This window comes from Taeniopygia guttata, chromosome 4, assembly GCF_048771995.1.
Source record: "Taeniopygia guttata chromosome 4, bTaeGut7.mat, whole genome shotgun sequence".
NCBI lineage: Eukaryota > Metazoa > Chordata > Aves > Passeriformes > Estrildidae > Taeniopygia > Taeniopygia guttata.
In genome coordinates, this window is record NC_133028.1 from 25,745,425 (window position 1) to 25,763,312 (window position 17,888).

At 35.1% G+C, this 17,888-nt stretch overlaps 1 protein-coding gene across 14 annotated transcripts in view; it reads right to left on the reverse strand.

Moving 5' to 3' along the window:
- Nucleotides 1-17,888, reverse strand: part of FRYL (FRY like transcription coactivator) — a 162,339-nt gene that overhangs the window by 15,849 nt on the left and 128,602 nt on the right. For all 14 annotated transcript variants that reach the window (XM_072928152.1, XM_072928154.1, XM_072928156.1 and 11 more), the window contains 9 exons: nt 17,650-17,790; nt 15,385-15,582; nt 14,037-14,198; nt 13,674-13,748; nt 12,367-12,543; nt 9,613-9,816; nt 8,576-8,746; nt 4,331-4,584; nt 2,018-2,225 (listed from right to left, as the gene is read on the reverse strand). In XM_072928152.1, coding sequence (XP_072784253.1) covers nt 2,018-2,225; nt 4,331-4,584; nt 8,576-8,746; nt 9,613-9,816; nt 12,367-12,543; nt 13,674-13,748; nt 14,037-14,198; nt 15,385-15,582; nt 17,650-17,790 — 1,590 coding nt within the window. The remainder of the gene's footprint in view (nt 1-2,017; nt 2,226-4,330; nt 4,585-8,575; nt 8,747-9,612; nt 9,817-12,366; nt 12,544-13,673; nt 13,749-14,036; nt 14,199-15,384; nt 15,583-17,649; nt 17,791-17,888) is intronic.

The window sequence follows — 17,888 nt, forward strand, 5'->3', positions numbered from 1 at the left end:
GTACTCCTTTCATATCTAGGCCTCTAGCCTCAGTATAGGTAGATGACTATTTGCCTTTACACAGTACAGATAGTTCAATTTGTTTTCAAGTGTTTGTGTTGCAGAAATATAGTGTTTTATGAGTCAGTATGCTACCTACGTAGCACAATCTGTGTCCAAAACTGCCACCTGCAAGGTTTCTACCTTCTTCAAAAATCAGTCCTGAGTTTATCATGTTTGATTATGCAGACTGTCAGCTTAGCCAAATGTAACACTGCACTCTGCTATGTACTATTTCATTAATCCTGGAAGTTGCATGTAGAATAAAACTATATAAAGATTATACAGACAGCTGCAAACTTAAGCACAGGAGGAAGGAGTCAAAAGGCAAAATGGAAAGATCCAGTCAAACAAGGCCTCCCAAGTATCACTTGATCATGTTAACCCTCCTCTGTACCCAGTATCAACTTCTCAGGAACATATTTTGCCCATGCTTGAACACTTTGCTATATTGCAAAGTATCCAACTTTCCAGCTGTTAAGGTAAGTTTCATCCTTCTTCCTTAGCTCTCTTGTTAATGAACACAAGAGAATATGAGCTCTCATTTTACCACTTCCAGGAAATTAATGAATGTGTGGAAACCAACTGTAGCTAAGCTTTGGTATAATACAGACAAGCCAAATCCCTGATGTCTAGATGAAGCAAAAAGACAAAAATCTACAACCTGTAATAGAAATTTCATGGCACTGTGGCCATGAAATTAGTTAAAATAAAATGGATAATGGATATTGTAGCCCTGTTCTTCTAAAAGTTTTAATGCTCTTTTAAGAGAAGTTTTCTATGCCTTCTGATGTTTACATATTTCTACTGGAGTTTCTCATACACTGTTCACGTAAATAATGATTGTTTTGCATTCTTCTTTGTGGGAGGAGAGAATTGATGGACTGTTGGTTTGACCAGTGTGGTTGGGGAGGTGACAATTTCATCCTCCAATCCACTATCACTTTTAGAATTCTATATATTGCACGGTCAGAAATAAAATTTGTTCCTTTTGTTCTTTTGCATCTTAGAGTGAGTGCGCAAGTTATTTCATGTTGTAGTGTGACAGGGTATAGATGTGCAAACAAATTATTCCATAGGAAAGGCAGAATATGAATTATTCACATCTAAGTTACTGCCCATACATGGGATTAAATATGTGCTAGTGTGGGTCTTTCACTGAGAAATTTATTATGATATGCCAAACAGCAAACAAAATTAATATTAGAGATAACAAGAAAGGGCTGAAGCCATAAAGCCTTGCCCTGAATATTCTCTTAGCTCATTTGGCACATTGCCTGTACAGAAAATGAATTAATTATACTTATTCTACCCCTAGGAATTTGCAAATAAGCATTACTTTTAAAATGTAAAATCTCGTCCCCTACATATAGGGAGAAGGGAGCCAGAAAAATTAAGCCGTATATGTTTTGTGTTGGATAGCAGATCTATGAGGTAAATACACTTAAAGAGAGGCATTTGAAACATCCAGCTCCAGTGGATCTCCTGGTGTTTCAACTACTTCTCTGCAGAAAGAAACCTTTTGTTCTCAAGACAGATGCAAGATAAATTCAATAATGTTTGTCATGCTGCGATCCCATAATCATGACTCCCACAAAGAAACCAGGAGAAAGACATTAATTCTGTAATTATCACAGAACCTGGGTGATGTTCAGAAAAAGAAAGAAGGGACACAGCCTGGACTAAGAGCTTACAAGAAACACTGAACTGATTTTTTTGAGTTTTTCCTCAATTTTTGTTTATTTCCTGAGCAGGTTCATTCCTAGGCAATGAATACAGCAGATATCCTATGGAAAAATAGAGTATGACAGTGTAACATTACCTCAGCAGAATGTTTTTCTGGTCTGCTTTTGGTTTGTTTTCTAAAGCTTCTTGCTATCATAATCTTGTGGCTTTTGTAGTTTCAAGGGGAAGAACAGTTTTAGAAGTAGGAGGAAAGGATTTCAGATGAGCAATCATACACAGAGAATTCACTGACCTGAAACAATCTTGAGAAGACATGAAATGTATAGACAGCACAAGATCCATCTGTGTCTGACAGCATCTGATTGACGTGGCAGCGCCAGGCTTGCTCTTCATCATCATACGCCACTGGCTGGAAAGCTGCCAATATGGCAGAAAGAAATGGAGAAGGAGGAGGGGAAGTCTGCACTTCTGGGAAACCATCCTGTTCTTCTTCATCTTGGCTACAAACAATAAATAACAGAAATTACCTCCTCAGCAAACTTTTTAGGGACAAGAACACCTTCATTTTGGCAAGAAGGAAAAAAATAAGAATTTTGCATACAGAACAGCATTTTGTAAAATAAATAACAGATCAACTAAGTATCTATGAACCAAGAAAAGAGTAAACAATCAAAAACTTTTGCTGTAATATATTAAAAATTGCTTATACTCTCCAAAATTTACTACCACATGTCAGTTCTACACAGAACTACAAATAACTATCTGGAGATTATATATAGGTATATATAGCACTATATATGGACGCCACTTAGAAACAGGCATTTTTTTCTGGGGCAAGAAAAAAGTTATTAACATCCCATTGTTCAAATTTTTATTGATCTGAACAGATGGTCCACCAATATCTGCAACAAGTTTTAATCTTCTTAGGGTAGCACAAGAGCTCATTTAGTAATGTAATAGTGCTTTATAACTGTCTAAAGTAACATAAGCAAATGGAGATAAATCAAAACACTTTCATTTTATGGGCAATCAGTTTAACGGGCCTTTGTTCACAGAACAGTCTGCTGTTACACTGTCCATTAGGCAACAAACATCCAATAAAAATATCAAACAATACATTAATTAATGCTACTACTTCCAATCATTAAAATAATGATTAATCTAAAATATTCTGTATTACAAGGGATGATACATTTTGACATTTCTTCCTGTATAACTGTATGCAGGCAGCGCAAATATGTGTAGGAGGATTCCAGGTATACAGACAGTTCATTAAAATAATCTTTTAAATCACATACAGTGTTTCTCTATGACAACTGCCTCATCCACAGCAGCACTAAGTACACCTTAAACAAGACTTAAACATGTCTTAAACAAGAAGTATGGGTGCTGGTTTTAGATACCTTCATTTTAGTATCACAAAGCTCAAAAGCTAAGACAAATCCCATTTGATTATCATCTGTAAGCAAAGCTGCAAAAAAGATTTTCAGATATTTCTCCACTAGTGTACCAATGCTATCGCCTCTGTCACTCTTCAGAGCTATGGGGTTTTTCATTTGCTTGCTTAGTGTAAATAAAATAAAACCTTGAGGGATTGTTCAGTTGCAAATGAAGAATTAAACTGCTCTTAACTGGTACCAGCCTTGAAGTCTCAAAGGCATATGCAGTAGGTGATGTATGGGATCACAAGAGTCAAGTTTCTCTGTCTCTCCCAGTAAAACCTCAACCAGCTTCTTTTGTATCTCCTGTTGTGCTCTTTTCTAAAAAAGCCTCCTTAAGAGATTTCGCTGAAAGAATAAATGTCAAGCCTGTGTTCCTATATATACCAAGACTCTCTATTATTCAATCTAAACTTCTGAACAAATTTTAAATATGAAAGCCTATGATCAATTTGGATTTGTTTTGGTTTGGTTTGGTTTGTAGGTTTTATTTGTTTGCTTGGGGTTTCTTGTTTATTTTCCTTCCTTCTTAGACTGTTACTTCCAGGGGACTTAAGAGTTTCACTTTAAATATGAAAAAACCCAGCTAGGACTAACTTTAACTTTTCCTCTCAATAGTAATTTCTGCTCTCCATATAAAATGAAAAAAATATTATTTTACTTTAAAATGTCTTAGAAATATACAGGAGATTTATAAACCTTAACAATAACCCTTGAGCAGATTCAAACACAAACTGACCTGACTTCTACAGGAGCTTTGATTAGGAAAAAAAAAATTAAACGTTTTTTCCCTGTTTTTTTCCTGTCTTTGGGTGCCACTGTAAGTCAGAGCAGTTCAAGAACTTTTCTCTGTTGTACTGTTTGCAGCTGATTTTTTACATTTCTGTCCTACTGATGGAAGAAAAGTGCCAATTTCTTTTATTTGCGAATTCTCATATTTTCCCGCAGAACTGTCTTCTTTGTACCAGAAACAATTACTGAAAAAAATATTGAGTTTAGTTGCTGTAACAGGCAAAGCTGATCAACCATTATTTGAGATATGCAAACTATTGTTTTAGATTTTTGTATTATGGAATTAATGGAAATCTCCATAGCATAGAAAAGCCTGTTTGATAATGCACTGATAACGTTTAACTTCTGTTACTTACAACCAGTATTAATCTTACCTAGACAAACCAGAGAAGTCAGCTTCTTCTTCTTCACATCTCTCATCTAGCTCTTTCAAAGCAAGAGTGACATCCTCTTCACAGACAGACTCAGAATAACTTTCAGGAGCTGCTGCCTCTACCAGTTCTGGGGTCTCTTCCAGCTCCAGAGATTCATGACAGACCAGACAGTCTTGCTGCTCATGCAGTAGGTACGAGCCAGTGTCTTCACTAGCAGTGCTAACCTGTTCATCCCTCACTGCTGAACTGCCTTCCTGTGGATCACACATCCTCTCATTAGTACTACTGTCAGGGCCTCTGTATTCTTACCAGTTTTTATTATGGTAAACTAACAGTTATAAAAGATTATTTACAAATATTTACTTTAACTATTCAGGTCTTTGTCTCGTTCACACAGTTTTACCTGGGCAAAGACAGGCAGTCTATTTGTAATGTTTATAACTTCTGGTAAACATTAATATCCTAGAATGTGACTTACGTAGAGCAAATACTATTTCTCAAATACATTTAATTAAAACTGTTAGAGAATACTGACAGAAAAATATGCAAATATGCAAACAGTCTCAAACTTAGTGAGATCAAACAAACCCAAGACTTTAATGTTTTGCTTCTCTAGGTAAGAATTAAAATGACTGCCTCATGCTTTCCTTTGGAATCTAGAACAAGTACCAGAATACTTCTTCTCCTTTCCATTCCCCATTTTAACAAATTTCTAAAGCATAACTACTTAGCAACAGTGTAATAGATAAACAGTGGAAAAGAGACATTCCACTGTTTTTATTATTTTGTCATTACTACTAATATGGGCATCTCTAATGGTTTTATCCCGAATCTCTGAATGTAGGCTTTCATTAACAGGCAATTACAGAGAGAGGATAATTAAACTCAGGTAGGTAATATTAAAACAACCCTTTCTCCCTTCCTCCATTAGCATTATTATATTCATTAACATCACTATATTGAACAGATAGATGAATTAAGATTCAGTTAATTTATGATGAATTAATTTATGATGAATTAATTTGAAACATTTATATTGGATTTCTCTGGGGAATAAAAATAACACTATTTTCTAAAGACACAAAATTCCTAAAGACACAAATTACCACATATTTTCATTCTTAGTATGCTGGTCTTTCTCTACTGGCATATCCAAAACTGGTCAAAAACCCTTTGGACAGCCTCTAAGCATACACATCATTTCATGGTTTTCAGCAGTTGAAACAGAACCTCTGACAGATTAAATGACTGTATACATACTAGAAAAGATAATTCAGCTTTAAACGGAACCATGTAATTTTCTTTCACAGTGATCCTTACCAAATATCACTTTGACTATGGTACTCCTCAATGTGACACTGCTGCCATTTGACACAGCTAGTGACTGCACTTCTTATGCCTCTTTTGTTAAAGTAAAATCTGGATTTTTTTTTTTTTTTTTAAATTTTTTTTTTTTTCACAGAACAGTCATTCTGTCCTGCTGAGCAGCTGAGGTACATGGGAATGCAGGACACTTTTACAAAACCTCAACAAAAAACTCTGGGTTGAACCAATGGTCCATTTCTGTTACAGATGTTAACAGAGGATACAGAGTTACATTGATCATGGCTGGTAAATATACATATGAGCGATGCAATTTTTCAAAATATGCTTATTGTTAGTTAATAAATTTACTGCAGAGTTTAAGTCTTCACAGTGATTTAATTTTCAGTGTGTCACTGGAAATTACTACCAGCATGAATATTCCTTAAGTATCTTAAAAAGGTGATTATATAGTTTATATGGTTACCAATGACATAGAACCTTAGGAAAATTACTTCTACTAAACCACTCCCTCACAAATCTACAGTGCAAGTGAGCAAAATAGAGAACCATCTTAGTCAGAAACTTTCATATGCATTAGTTTGTAAAACTTATTTTGAACAAATGAACAAAATTATTTTCAGATAGACAGTAAATTCTTAACTGGAATGTGAAATATCTTTTTTGCATTTTCTGGGGATCAGCCAGTACATTTAAGTACACAATTAATTTAAATACAGCATCCTTATGAGACAAACAAGGAACTCAACTCATCTAACCAGCACACTCCTGTTTATGAATAATCGCTTCAATTTTTCCCATATTGTCTTAGATAACTTTGATTTATACTTATTTATATCAAAAACATTATGATAACTGAAAGTTGGCATACAATGCCATACTTCTGCTGACGGAGAATATATACTTTATATATAAAGTACATGAGCACAGGGAAAAACAACTGCCCTATGCTACAAGCTGTACAGTGTAAGTATTCATAACAATCAGTTTTACTGGCTTCATAAATATTTCAAGATGAGACAATAGTGTGCACATTTTCATCTCATTCTGGTAAGAGGCATAAGGCCAGCTCACTTTTTGAGCAACAAAATCCAACCAGATAGCTAAGTCTTGTAGAATAATAACTTTGAGTGTTTGAATTGTGCTTGAAGAAACCTATGTATTTGTCCAAATCTCATATTCTAACAAGCACAGAATGAACCTGGAACACATCATATCTAGTAAATGCATTTGTATGCACCTACAGTATTTTTTTTTAATATACAGCAATTTGTTCTGAATGCTGCCTAGTCATAGAATTATTTTATAGCCCAGTTTAAATGTTTTCAGTATTTTTAAATTACAATGGTGCTTTTTTGCATGGATATTTTCACCTGTATTATAGCAGTATATAGTGATTTTGTAAAGGGAGCTGCAGAGAACAATGAATTCTAAGGGCAGTCTCAGATAGAACTATGAAAATGTAAAAATTAGTTACAGCTGAGGATGTACCACACACCAACAACAGAGAAGACAAGTTTTTTGTGGTGAATTTCATTCTACAAAATTCTAGCTTATATATTGCTTCTTGCCTCTGAAATCTTAACATAAAGCATCTATTCTGTGTGCAAAAAGTTCACCCAGATTAGGTGTGCTTCCTCAACATTATTTTGAATCAAAAATGTGTGTTGTAGATGAGCACAGGAAGTGACAACAATTTGTTTGACAATGTAAGCACAGGTGCTCTGCAATAGCTGAGACAATTTATCAACATCAGTGTAATGAAACACTTTTTTAAAAAAACATATAGATAAACATAACGGGATAATAGGAAAAATGTAGGGGAAGCACTTTTATGAGCGTCACAATATTATAACTGTAAAAGGTGAGGATTTTATCACAGGAAATCAGCCACTCTCCCCTTATTAGACTCTTTTGTTACAGTTTTCTTCATTAAATATTAGGTACATATATGGTCTGCCTGCTAATAAAAGCAATTTTTCTAGTAGCAAGCAGGTAAAGTAGAGCTTTTAGAAACTTGAACTAGTCAGTAGATTGTTTAAACCAGGTTGGCTCAAGACTCATTCTTAAGTGTCAACAGTATAGTCACTGGTTAGTCAAATACACATAGGAATGGCTTAATTTTCTGGAATACTCAATAAAACTGCATGCATAGTTAGCTAACATTATGCAAATAAAAATAAGATTGATAGTAGAATAAATAATTTTAAATGATGAGATAAAAGGTCCACCTAAACCAAGCCAATTGGAGAAAAGTTGTAGCAGATGACAGTTTGTCTAAAATTAGGGGTGTCTTTTTAAATTTTAAATTATTCAAACGTTTGAAAACACAATAAACTGAAGTACTCACAGATTTGCAGGCGGCCATTAGCTTGAAATCTGTCTCAGTCCACATGGGCCTTTCCAAAAAAGTATACCACTAGCATCTGTAGTCCTTACTAAAGGATCATTTAATGGAACCAACTGCTAACACAGCTGGCCTGAGGTTTTATTCCCATATAGCACCAATCACAACCCAAAGAAAGCAAAAAAGAAACCAAAAAGGGGGGGGGGGGGGGTAGGGGGGAGCGGGGAGGGAGAGGGAAATAAAAAAGCATTGGAAAGAAAATGTCGCTCAAGAAGGATTTCAACCATATCAAGTAAAAGCATTCTGAATATTAGCCTGTTTCATTCTGCACCATGAAATGATCATGATCAGCCCTTCAAGAATATTTTTAACCTGTGGTAAGTTCCCTCAGTCCATCCAAGAAGTCTCCATGCTGAAGAAACATTTTGTAAGAACATGCCAACAGGTTAGAAATATTAAAGCAAATCAACTAATCAGTGTAACAGATGAAAATTCAGTTGAAAAGAAAGCCGAAGTTGCTACTAAAACTAGAAGGAGCTCAAATCAGTCATGCACCAGCCCACATTTATCCCCACCTCAGGCAGCTGGTTGCTAGAGTTATCTAGAGAAGAAGCCTCCAAACTTGGGGTCTCAGTTCTGATTTGAAGCACCTCTTCTGTTCCCACACTGCTTGTGGAATCTTGAGACTGAAGTGATAAACCAGCATGATCTGACACTGTTTCATCTATGGCAGAATCACTGATTAACTAAGACAGAAAAGAAAGAAACAAAATTTTTCAGAGGAAACACAAGCTGCAGGTAAAGAATGCATTAGTTTTGAAATAGGTTGTTTCAGGTTGTTAGCTATTGGAATTTATTTCACCTATGATGAATTTCACAGCTTTACACTAGAACTATTACAAAGCATCACATGCATTTCTGTAACATTTCACTTTGAAAAGAAGCTTTTCCTTTAAGGAAAATTATTTTCTTTCTTTTTTTAGTTCTTTTTGCTGGACTGAAACAATTGAAAAGAGCATTTTGTTGGGAACAACATTAATACAAGCTTTGCCTAAAGTCTGAAAAGCAACATACACATCAAGCTGGTCCCCATCAAGTCAACTTTTTCCTAATTTCATTTATGTAAAGCAGAGAGACTTTTGAATGGCCAGCATTCTTGATTTTCCCAAGTTATATGTACACAGGCTTCAAAAATCCATAATTAGTTTTTCAATTTCTGTGCTTAAACACAACCTAGACCCCCATATGACAATTTAATACTCTTGATCTTATGTAGCATTTGGGACTTTTTTTCCATCTAGAAATCCACAAAGATATGCACTTTATATATAATAGATGCAAATTTGTGTTTATATTTTAAAAAATATAAGTGTAAAAACACTGAAAATTATTATTATACTAAAATTACAAATCTAAAATTATAAATTATGTACCACCAATGTGGTAAAGTAACTTTTTTCCTTCATTGATGCTATTAAAAAGAAGAAGCTTAGCCACATTAACTTAGTTCCTTACTACGTCACTTAGGCTGAAAGTGTGAGCCACACTTATCCATTAAATGTGCTAGGGAAAGCTTAAGTTCTCAGATTTCTTCCACAGAAAAATAACCTACCATCTGTGAACGAGACAGTATCTGACTTGCAGTCAGTGCTGCTTCTTCTTCTGAAGACTCATCAGTATCCTCCTGGTTGGTCAAGTTCAGGCTGGGTGTGCTACCAGAGTACTGGCACTCCTGAAGGGACGGCGTGTCTCCTTTGTCAATGCTGTCAAGAGAGCGCCTGCGAACGCCCCAGTTGAAGTTGTCCATGCTTTCGCCCTGTAATAGAAAAGTTTGCACACATCTGGTATGTACGAGTTTCAACATCACTAAGTTAATACACAAATGAGACAGAGAAAACATGAGTACTGAATGCATCATGAACAGAGTTTCAATCAGCCCTTTAGTTTTATTAAAATTTTAAGTACCTTGTTAAATGCTTGTAAATAAAATATATGGCAAAGGAAGTAGAACTATTTTTAATATCTTCTTGGAAAGTAACTCAATATGTAATCTAGAACTACATCAGTATTGATTTTATAATCTGACTAGAAAGTACAAACACATCACAGACAACAACAGATGAACAAGCCAGGGCACCAGGCTGCAACTTACCTGCAGCTCCTGGTTAGCAAAAAGGAAAACACATATAATTAGAAAGAACGAGGACAAACACTTAAAGATACTCTAGAGCCAGGGAAAAATGTTTTATTACATAGGATTTGCCAACAGTAAAAGACTGATTCAAGCTCTGGAAAAAAGCTTTAGTCAAAAAGCTAGTATTTAAAATAATGTCTCTTTCTAATGAGGTAAAAAAAAAAAAAACAACAAACTGACGACAAAACACTAAAATCAGCATGCTCATGATACATTTTCTCTAGCATAACATGTAAAGCAACTGTTCCAACAAACATTGATGAAGTTCTTTAACTAACACACATGACTCTATACTGATCACATCCAACTGACAAAACACTACCAACAATAATTATATACAGGGTGTAGAAAAGATGATGTTGTCACTAACTGTTTTACCAGCTACTTGGTGTCAGTTTTATGAAGTGCACCCTAAATATAAATAGCTGGATCCATTCTTTTTGTGCATTTTCAAGCTGGGATATTTGGGTTTCAAATATCCATAACACTAAATGACATTCATATCTTAAAAACACTGTTATTTTAATTTACAAGTACAATAATGATCTTTGATTTTCTCAAGCACTTCATCAACCTTCAACAATTCAGCTAATTGATATGGAAAACCTGGTGAAGTTCACTTCACTGGCCTACAGTTACTATAACACTACGTCTAGACCTAAACACAGTTCCAAAACTGCCTTAACAGAGTACCTCTTGTGGTGACTTAAGAAATTACCATGACTCATTAAATACACAAAATAAATATTTTGTAATCTCTTTCTCTTGGTGATTTCTTTTCCTCGAAATAGGATGAAAAGTTATGGCACAGCAAAATAATTTCAAGTACAACAAAGTACTACTACTATGGGCTGAAGCACTTAAGTTTAATCTGGATATTACACAGATGTTAATGTAAAAGCCCCAGTTCATACTTGTTGACATTTAATTATTAGCAATAAAGAACATTCTATACTTTTGGTGAAAAAATAAGCCAGAGCTCTTTTACCAAGTGCACTGTTTATATGTAACACCCTAAATCTGTACTATCTGTGGTCTTTTTTTTTTCTCTAGTACAGCACTACGTGTTGCATTCAGGCAAGTAATAAAAAATTAACTGTCTTTTCTTAATTATGATCTGCTATTAAAATAGCACAGAAAATTAAGTTAAAGGTTAACTTCATTTGGTGAAGTTTTCAGCTTTTGCCTTCCTATCTACCAAGTCCTGTCTAGTGTTAAAATAATGGTTTAATGCTACTGAGACTTAATTCTGAACTGTTTGACTACTTGTATTCAATATAAGAAATGGTGTCTGAATAGTGTGTGGTTACATCTATGCAATAGCCCACAATGAGCTTGTACCTTTCCTAGAAGGTGCAAATACTGGCTGAAGTTAAGCAATACACAGGAAGCAGGAGGAAAGTGAGATAATACTAAAGAATTAGGGGGGAGACCCTGTAAAGAGGTTTAGATAAATCAAGAGAACAATGAGTGTTTAGATATTCTTAGTAGCTTGTGGACTTTTTCTTTCCCAGTCCTTTTACAGTCATAATTTTAAGCTTCAGCAAATTCTGGTCTGAAGCATATTATTGATCTGAAACAAGTAACAGTTGTTAACAAAATCATCACTATTTCTCAATACCTAATTTTGTTTTACCTTCCCTCTCTCTTTTTGACAGAAGAAGAAGTAGAGGAAATACAAGAACTTCAATATACCAGATATAATGTAAAAGTCAAAGCAAGCAATTATAGAGAGCAAGTCAATAGTATATAATGAGATAGTATAAAATACAGTTTGTTACTTTGAAAGCCTTTTATCAAGTTCTTAAAATCCAGAAATGTATCAGAAACAATGATTATGCCATTTTCTTAACACGCTGTTCCATTATTAAGTTTTCTCCTGCATGGTACCGGTGCTTATGCTGACATTGGCTTACACTGCCATATCACTTAACTTTCAGATAAAGTCACTTAAATCCCTCCAAAAAAACCTCAACTCTTCCCTCCAAAACCAGCCAACAATTTGCAATAACTTGGCCCTGCAAAGTTTTCTATCTAAGCTCCATCATGTCATAAATTCTTCTGAATTGGATTAGCTAGTAGGGCTGCCAATTCCTTAGAATTGCACCAACACAACCTTATTTTCAAAATGCTCTCAAATGGAAATACACAGAAGACACCCCAAGGTCTCACCTCTGCATCTTCCAATTCAACATCTAAAAAGTCAAAGTCTTTAAAAACTCCAAACTGTTGTTCACTGGTATTGTCTTCTACAGCCACTTCCTCCTCTTGAATCACTTCTTCTGTTGCTGAAATTAGACTAGTTTGTTGATCTCCAACTTCCAAGTCTTCATTAGAAGAAAACACAACCTGTACATATACATAAAAACAGAAGTAAGAACTTCCAACTTCTGTAACTCCAGAAGTCAGCTATCCTGCTCCCTGCCATTTAATGAATTAGTGGCAGGCAGCATGTCTACCCCTATACTGACAACACTTTGCTTCAAGACTGATTGTATTTTAAACTGTATCTTTAACTACATCTAACTACATCTTTATCATTCTCTCCTTAATGTAACTAAGTTACAAAGACATAAATAGGGAGAAAAACATATCACCCAAACTTCATTTTCATAACCACAGTATCGATCAAATTTAAGAACAAAAGAAACTATCATAATAACCACAGCCACACAACAGAGACGATACTGTTTTCACCTACAAACTTCTGTGGAAGGACTGTACACCTTTAAAAGGGATCCAATACTGAGCTAGAGTGGCCTTCACAACCTTCACAAATGACAATATTCTGTTTATTTCTATACGCTGTTTTTTAATATCTCCAGTTCCAGCTTTCAGGCATCTATTTTTATTTCAGCTTCTTCTATTAGATTCAAGCTCCTTCTCCCACCAATATTTTCCCCAGGTAAGAACTTTTATGCCACAATAAAAAAATATGTTCTAGATGATAACCAAGGTAGGCTATCCGCTTTGTTTTAAATGTCATCACCATCATCAAGCATAGTATGCCAGTGAGGTTCTTTATACAGAAGTAAAACTATCAACCTATTTTTACTCAACAGTTAAGACTATTGTTTCTATAAATAACCATGCTTCAAGATACTTGACCGACTGGTTATTTTCAATTGATTCTATGTTATTTTCAATACAGCATCAACACCCTTGCAGTCCTCAGCTACTGCTATCTCTTCACTCAAAAGCATCTGTAATGGACTAGGTAGAGATTCAGTCAGAACAGGGGAGACCTAGTTCAATTCTATTTTCTAGCCAAGACAACCATGCCCACTGGAGTCCTTGAGGACTAATAATAATCCATTACTTCCAATTCTTCTTTTTATTTTTCAATTGGATTTGTGAACTGCTGAACCGAAACTAGCTTGTCCAAATCCATTGTTTATAACTTCATCAACAACTAAAAATGCAATAGCATTCTGCTAATTGAGTTAAAAAAACCAAAAGAAACCACCATCGCCACTTACCGAAGGATTCTTGGGAAGACCAGAATCTGGACCACACAGAGAAAGCACATTCATTAACTTCTCCCTAGTCCTTCTCTGAAAAATACACCAAAGAAAATCACATAGCACGGCAGCTGCTGGAGATCCAGGTAAAAATAGAAAACATTTGCGTTTTCAACTAGCCATATTGCATACTGCCATCCTCTAAAAAGAATCTTAAAATTTTTTACTTTTCACCAGTATCAGCTTCTAGTTTATGCCATATTAGTTTACTGTTTTGCTACGACATAATACAGACTTCAAATAACACTTCAATACATTTCTTTAATACATTCACAAACACTCTCTCTAATATATGCATGAAGTGTCTGAGGCACAATGTACCTGAGATGGCTGTGGTCTCTTCCAGCTAACAGGAACCAGTGCATTTGAATTGGAGCCTGATGAAGTTGAAGAAGTGCTCCGGGTCACAGCAATGACTTTTGGCTTCCCATTTCTACCAGCTGCACTGTGTTGATCACCATATTTATTCCCAATAATTGGTGTCTAGCAAAGACAACAAACACTTTCTTAAAATTCAAATCTATATTAATAAAGACCACATATTTGACTTTAAAATGTAGCATTATATGAATTGTAGGAGGATTGGTCTATTTGTAACAATTCTGTAAAGCCCATGTCTAATCCACTGAGCCTTGGTTCACTGGGAAATACAAAGCTGAATACTTGTGCCCTACGCAGCAAGTTGCCATTCTGCCCACTTGTGTGGATTTGAATTATGCACATTTTATGGTGACAATCCAATTATATTTTTAGACACACTTTAAAACCAAATGTGCTCTAAGTTTAAAAGATGCAAAGCTTCTCTGTAGAATCATTTCCTGAAACAAAAAAACTGTTTTTGCAGACCAGCAACTTCACAAACACGCACACACTTCTGAAAAAACAATGATCAAATTAAATTCTTTTGACAGCAAATGTTAACCCAATGAACTCCGTGCGAATTTATCTTATCTCTCAATTATCTGTATGCCCTGAAACTTCAGTAGTGAATGCACTTACAAATTTAAGTACTGCTCCTAAGACATCTATATCTATTATCATTATCCTGGGTTAGCTTCAACCAGGAGCTCTTGCAATCACTTCTAAAGTTTCTACAATTTTCATGTCTCTACATTACACTGCAGTCACTTGGCCATGCTCCCCTTTTCAGATGTAGAATGAGTATCATTGGTAGTAGGGGTCATATTTTTAACCACGGGAGGTTTTTCTCCAGTTCTCTTACATTGAATTTTCTACATTTTGTATCCAATCCCATCCTCTGAATGTCCTCTCCCTTCCAAAGTCATTCCAAAACTGCAGTACAGTGTTTTAATCCTCTCAGCTCTTGAATGCACAGCCTTCATTTGTTGAAAGCTTGATAGCTGCAAGCAGCAGCCAACTGCATTGTCTTCTCTCTGACACAGATGAGATACCCTTGAGAATAATCTAATAGACTTTTAGTAATTAACTCTCCAGATATTCAAAAGAAGAAAAAGGCAAATGAACATCATAAAAGAATTTGAAATTTATCTTCCAGTATAACTCTCATTTACAGGTATGTAAAACTTCAATCTCTGCCATTCTTAAAAACTGTACCTATTCAAAAACACATAAACGTAGAAGGCTAACAAAAAATAACACCAGAGTTTGTAACAGCGTAAGTGCATTGTTATATAAATATAATAATTACCTCTGATATATCAAAATGAAAATCTAGGGTCTTCCCAGGTAGCTCCTTGGAGACATTATTAAAAATTTTCGTGAAAGAGATTTCCGGAGACCCTATGTCACCTCCATAAGACTTTGGAATATCATTAGGCACAACAAGGCTTGCTGACCGAGACACCACCAGTTTCAAAATATTAAGGGCTTCCTTCCAGTATGGACTCTGAAGAGAACATACACAAATCACATAACAATCCCTTCAACCAAGACCACAATTTTTATATACATTTTGTAAGAATCCCCAACCCAAAACCTCTGATCTATTACCCATGGGTGAAGAGGCTAGTACAAGTGGGAAATTTCAGACCCTGAAGTGCCAGCAAAGCAGTGGCAAGGTACCAGGCCATCCCATGGAGCATGGTCCAACCAAACAGGCTCAGTAGCTCCAGCTCACTGGGCCAGCCACAACCAGACCATGGTCCACGTCCCCCCATCCCTGTAGTTACACCGTGTTTTTTACCATTGTCTGAAGCATCTGCCCTTTGTGACCCAGGAGACAGAAAGTATTTAACTATCACTTAACTGCAGTAACTGATAGTACTCAAACTAACAATTCCACCTCTGGCCATCTTTAATTATTTTACAGTTAACAGGGAGAGTAAATGGAATTTGAAACAAGCAAAACTATTCCCTGAAATACATGAGGAAATACAAAAATTTTTAACAAAGAAGTGAAAACATTTACAAAGTTTTGAGCCAATGGAGTGCTTTAAAAATGCTACAGAAAAAGTATGAGAATATAAGAGGCAGAACCAGAGTTAAGTGGACTTTCCCTAAAATGATGATTAAAACAATGTAAATAATTCAGTTTCAATTACACATACTGTGAAAAGAATCAGAAGAAGAGACATAAAATAAAAGCAGCTTTGTGCAAAGATTAAGATATACACTCCTAGATTAAGATTTACACTCCTAGAAATGCAAGAATTCTGCCTGAAACTTAAATCTTCCACTTTTTGAAATCAGCATGTCTGCTTTTTTTTTTAATGCTTGTCAAAATGTTTCAATTGCATTTTAAAAAAGTAAACACTCCTTCTAATTCTCTAAGTAGCATATGCTTTATGCTTCTTTGTAGACAATGAGAGTCTTCAATAATCTCCTCAATTTCTGTGCATCATAAGCATAAAAAAAGGAGTCTCAAACTGTGACTATCCTGTAGCAACTTAGATTTATTTACAGCCATTGTCATTGCAGAAAAGACCCAAAAGTTAGTAGAAAATTTGAACAAGACATGATAATTTATGATCTTTTCTTTTGTCTTTTATAGTAATACATTTTATTTTATAAAAAATATGTTAAGACTTTTCTGGAATATTTTTTTGCTAGTACTATCTTTTGGTAGCTTACATCTAATTAAGATTACATTCCACAGTAGTGTGGGCTTGCATAGAAAGCTCAGAGAGGGGTTAGAGGTGAAGCAAGAAGCCACTAGGCCATAAAAACTACAGCTACTGCTAATCATTTAATTTTGCCTAATGCACTCTGACAGGAGCACAATATCTAAAGTACATATCCATCAATAACAAAACATCCAGGGAACACGACTTTCCTGGTTAATTATGATTAAACCATTTGACTGAAATACATTCAACAATAATGGAATTCAAAAAAAAAGAAGAGAATGTTGTGCACTGAAATGGTTTTATGCTCCAGGCAGGCATTTTTATGAAATCTTTCAGTAAGATGCTAGACTTTCTTCTGTGAAATAGATTTTCAGTAAATTTGTGTTTCAAGTACAAAGGCTGAAATTTCCTTGGGCAAAACACTACGGTTCATCTTTTGGGGACTTTCTTTAATAAAAGATGTACTCAATTTTGTTAAGGTGCACCTTAAAGTTCCTCACAGATATATTACTGAGAGTGATTTAAATATTCATTTGAGCGTAAAATTTTCTTTTTAAAACATAACACAAATAAAATGTTTGTCCAGCTTAGCAGTAAACATTTCCTTGTATTTAAATAATTGAAGGATCATCTTCTCTAACTACGTATGACAAGTTGCCTACATCTGTAAATAGATGCACCCAGATAATGTGTTCCACCAGATGCAAATCACATTGGACAAATACAAAAGCATCTAGTGCATTAAGTACATAGAAAAACCCTATGGAATCTGACTACAAGCAACTGTTTTTATATCTGAAATAAATTCCCCCCAAAATTCAAGTGTAATTTTGATACCAATTTGATAATGAGCAGACAGGCTTTTACTGTTCTTCAAGAGTACGTACCTGAACATATTTACCAATAACTTTTATGATTTCCAAATTAAACTGCTTCACTGGAGCTGTGGATAGGTCAATATGACTCAGAAGACTGTAAATGATCTGCAGCAAGGACTGTTGCATACTGGATAAGCCTTTCTCTAAGAGCTAAAAGATGGTTTTTAAAATACAAAATTTAATTAGGGCCTTTAATGGTAGCAAAAGGTGAAAGCAAAGATTAAAATACAGCTAACTTCTACACACAT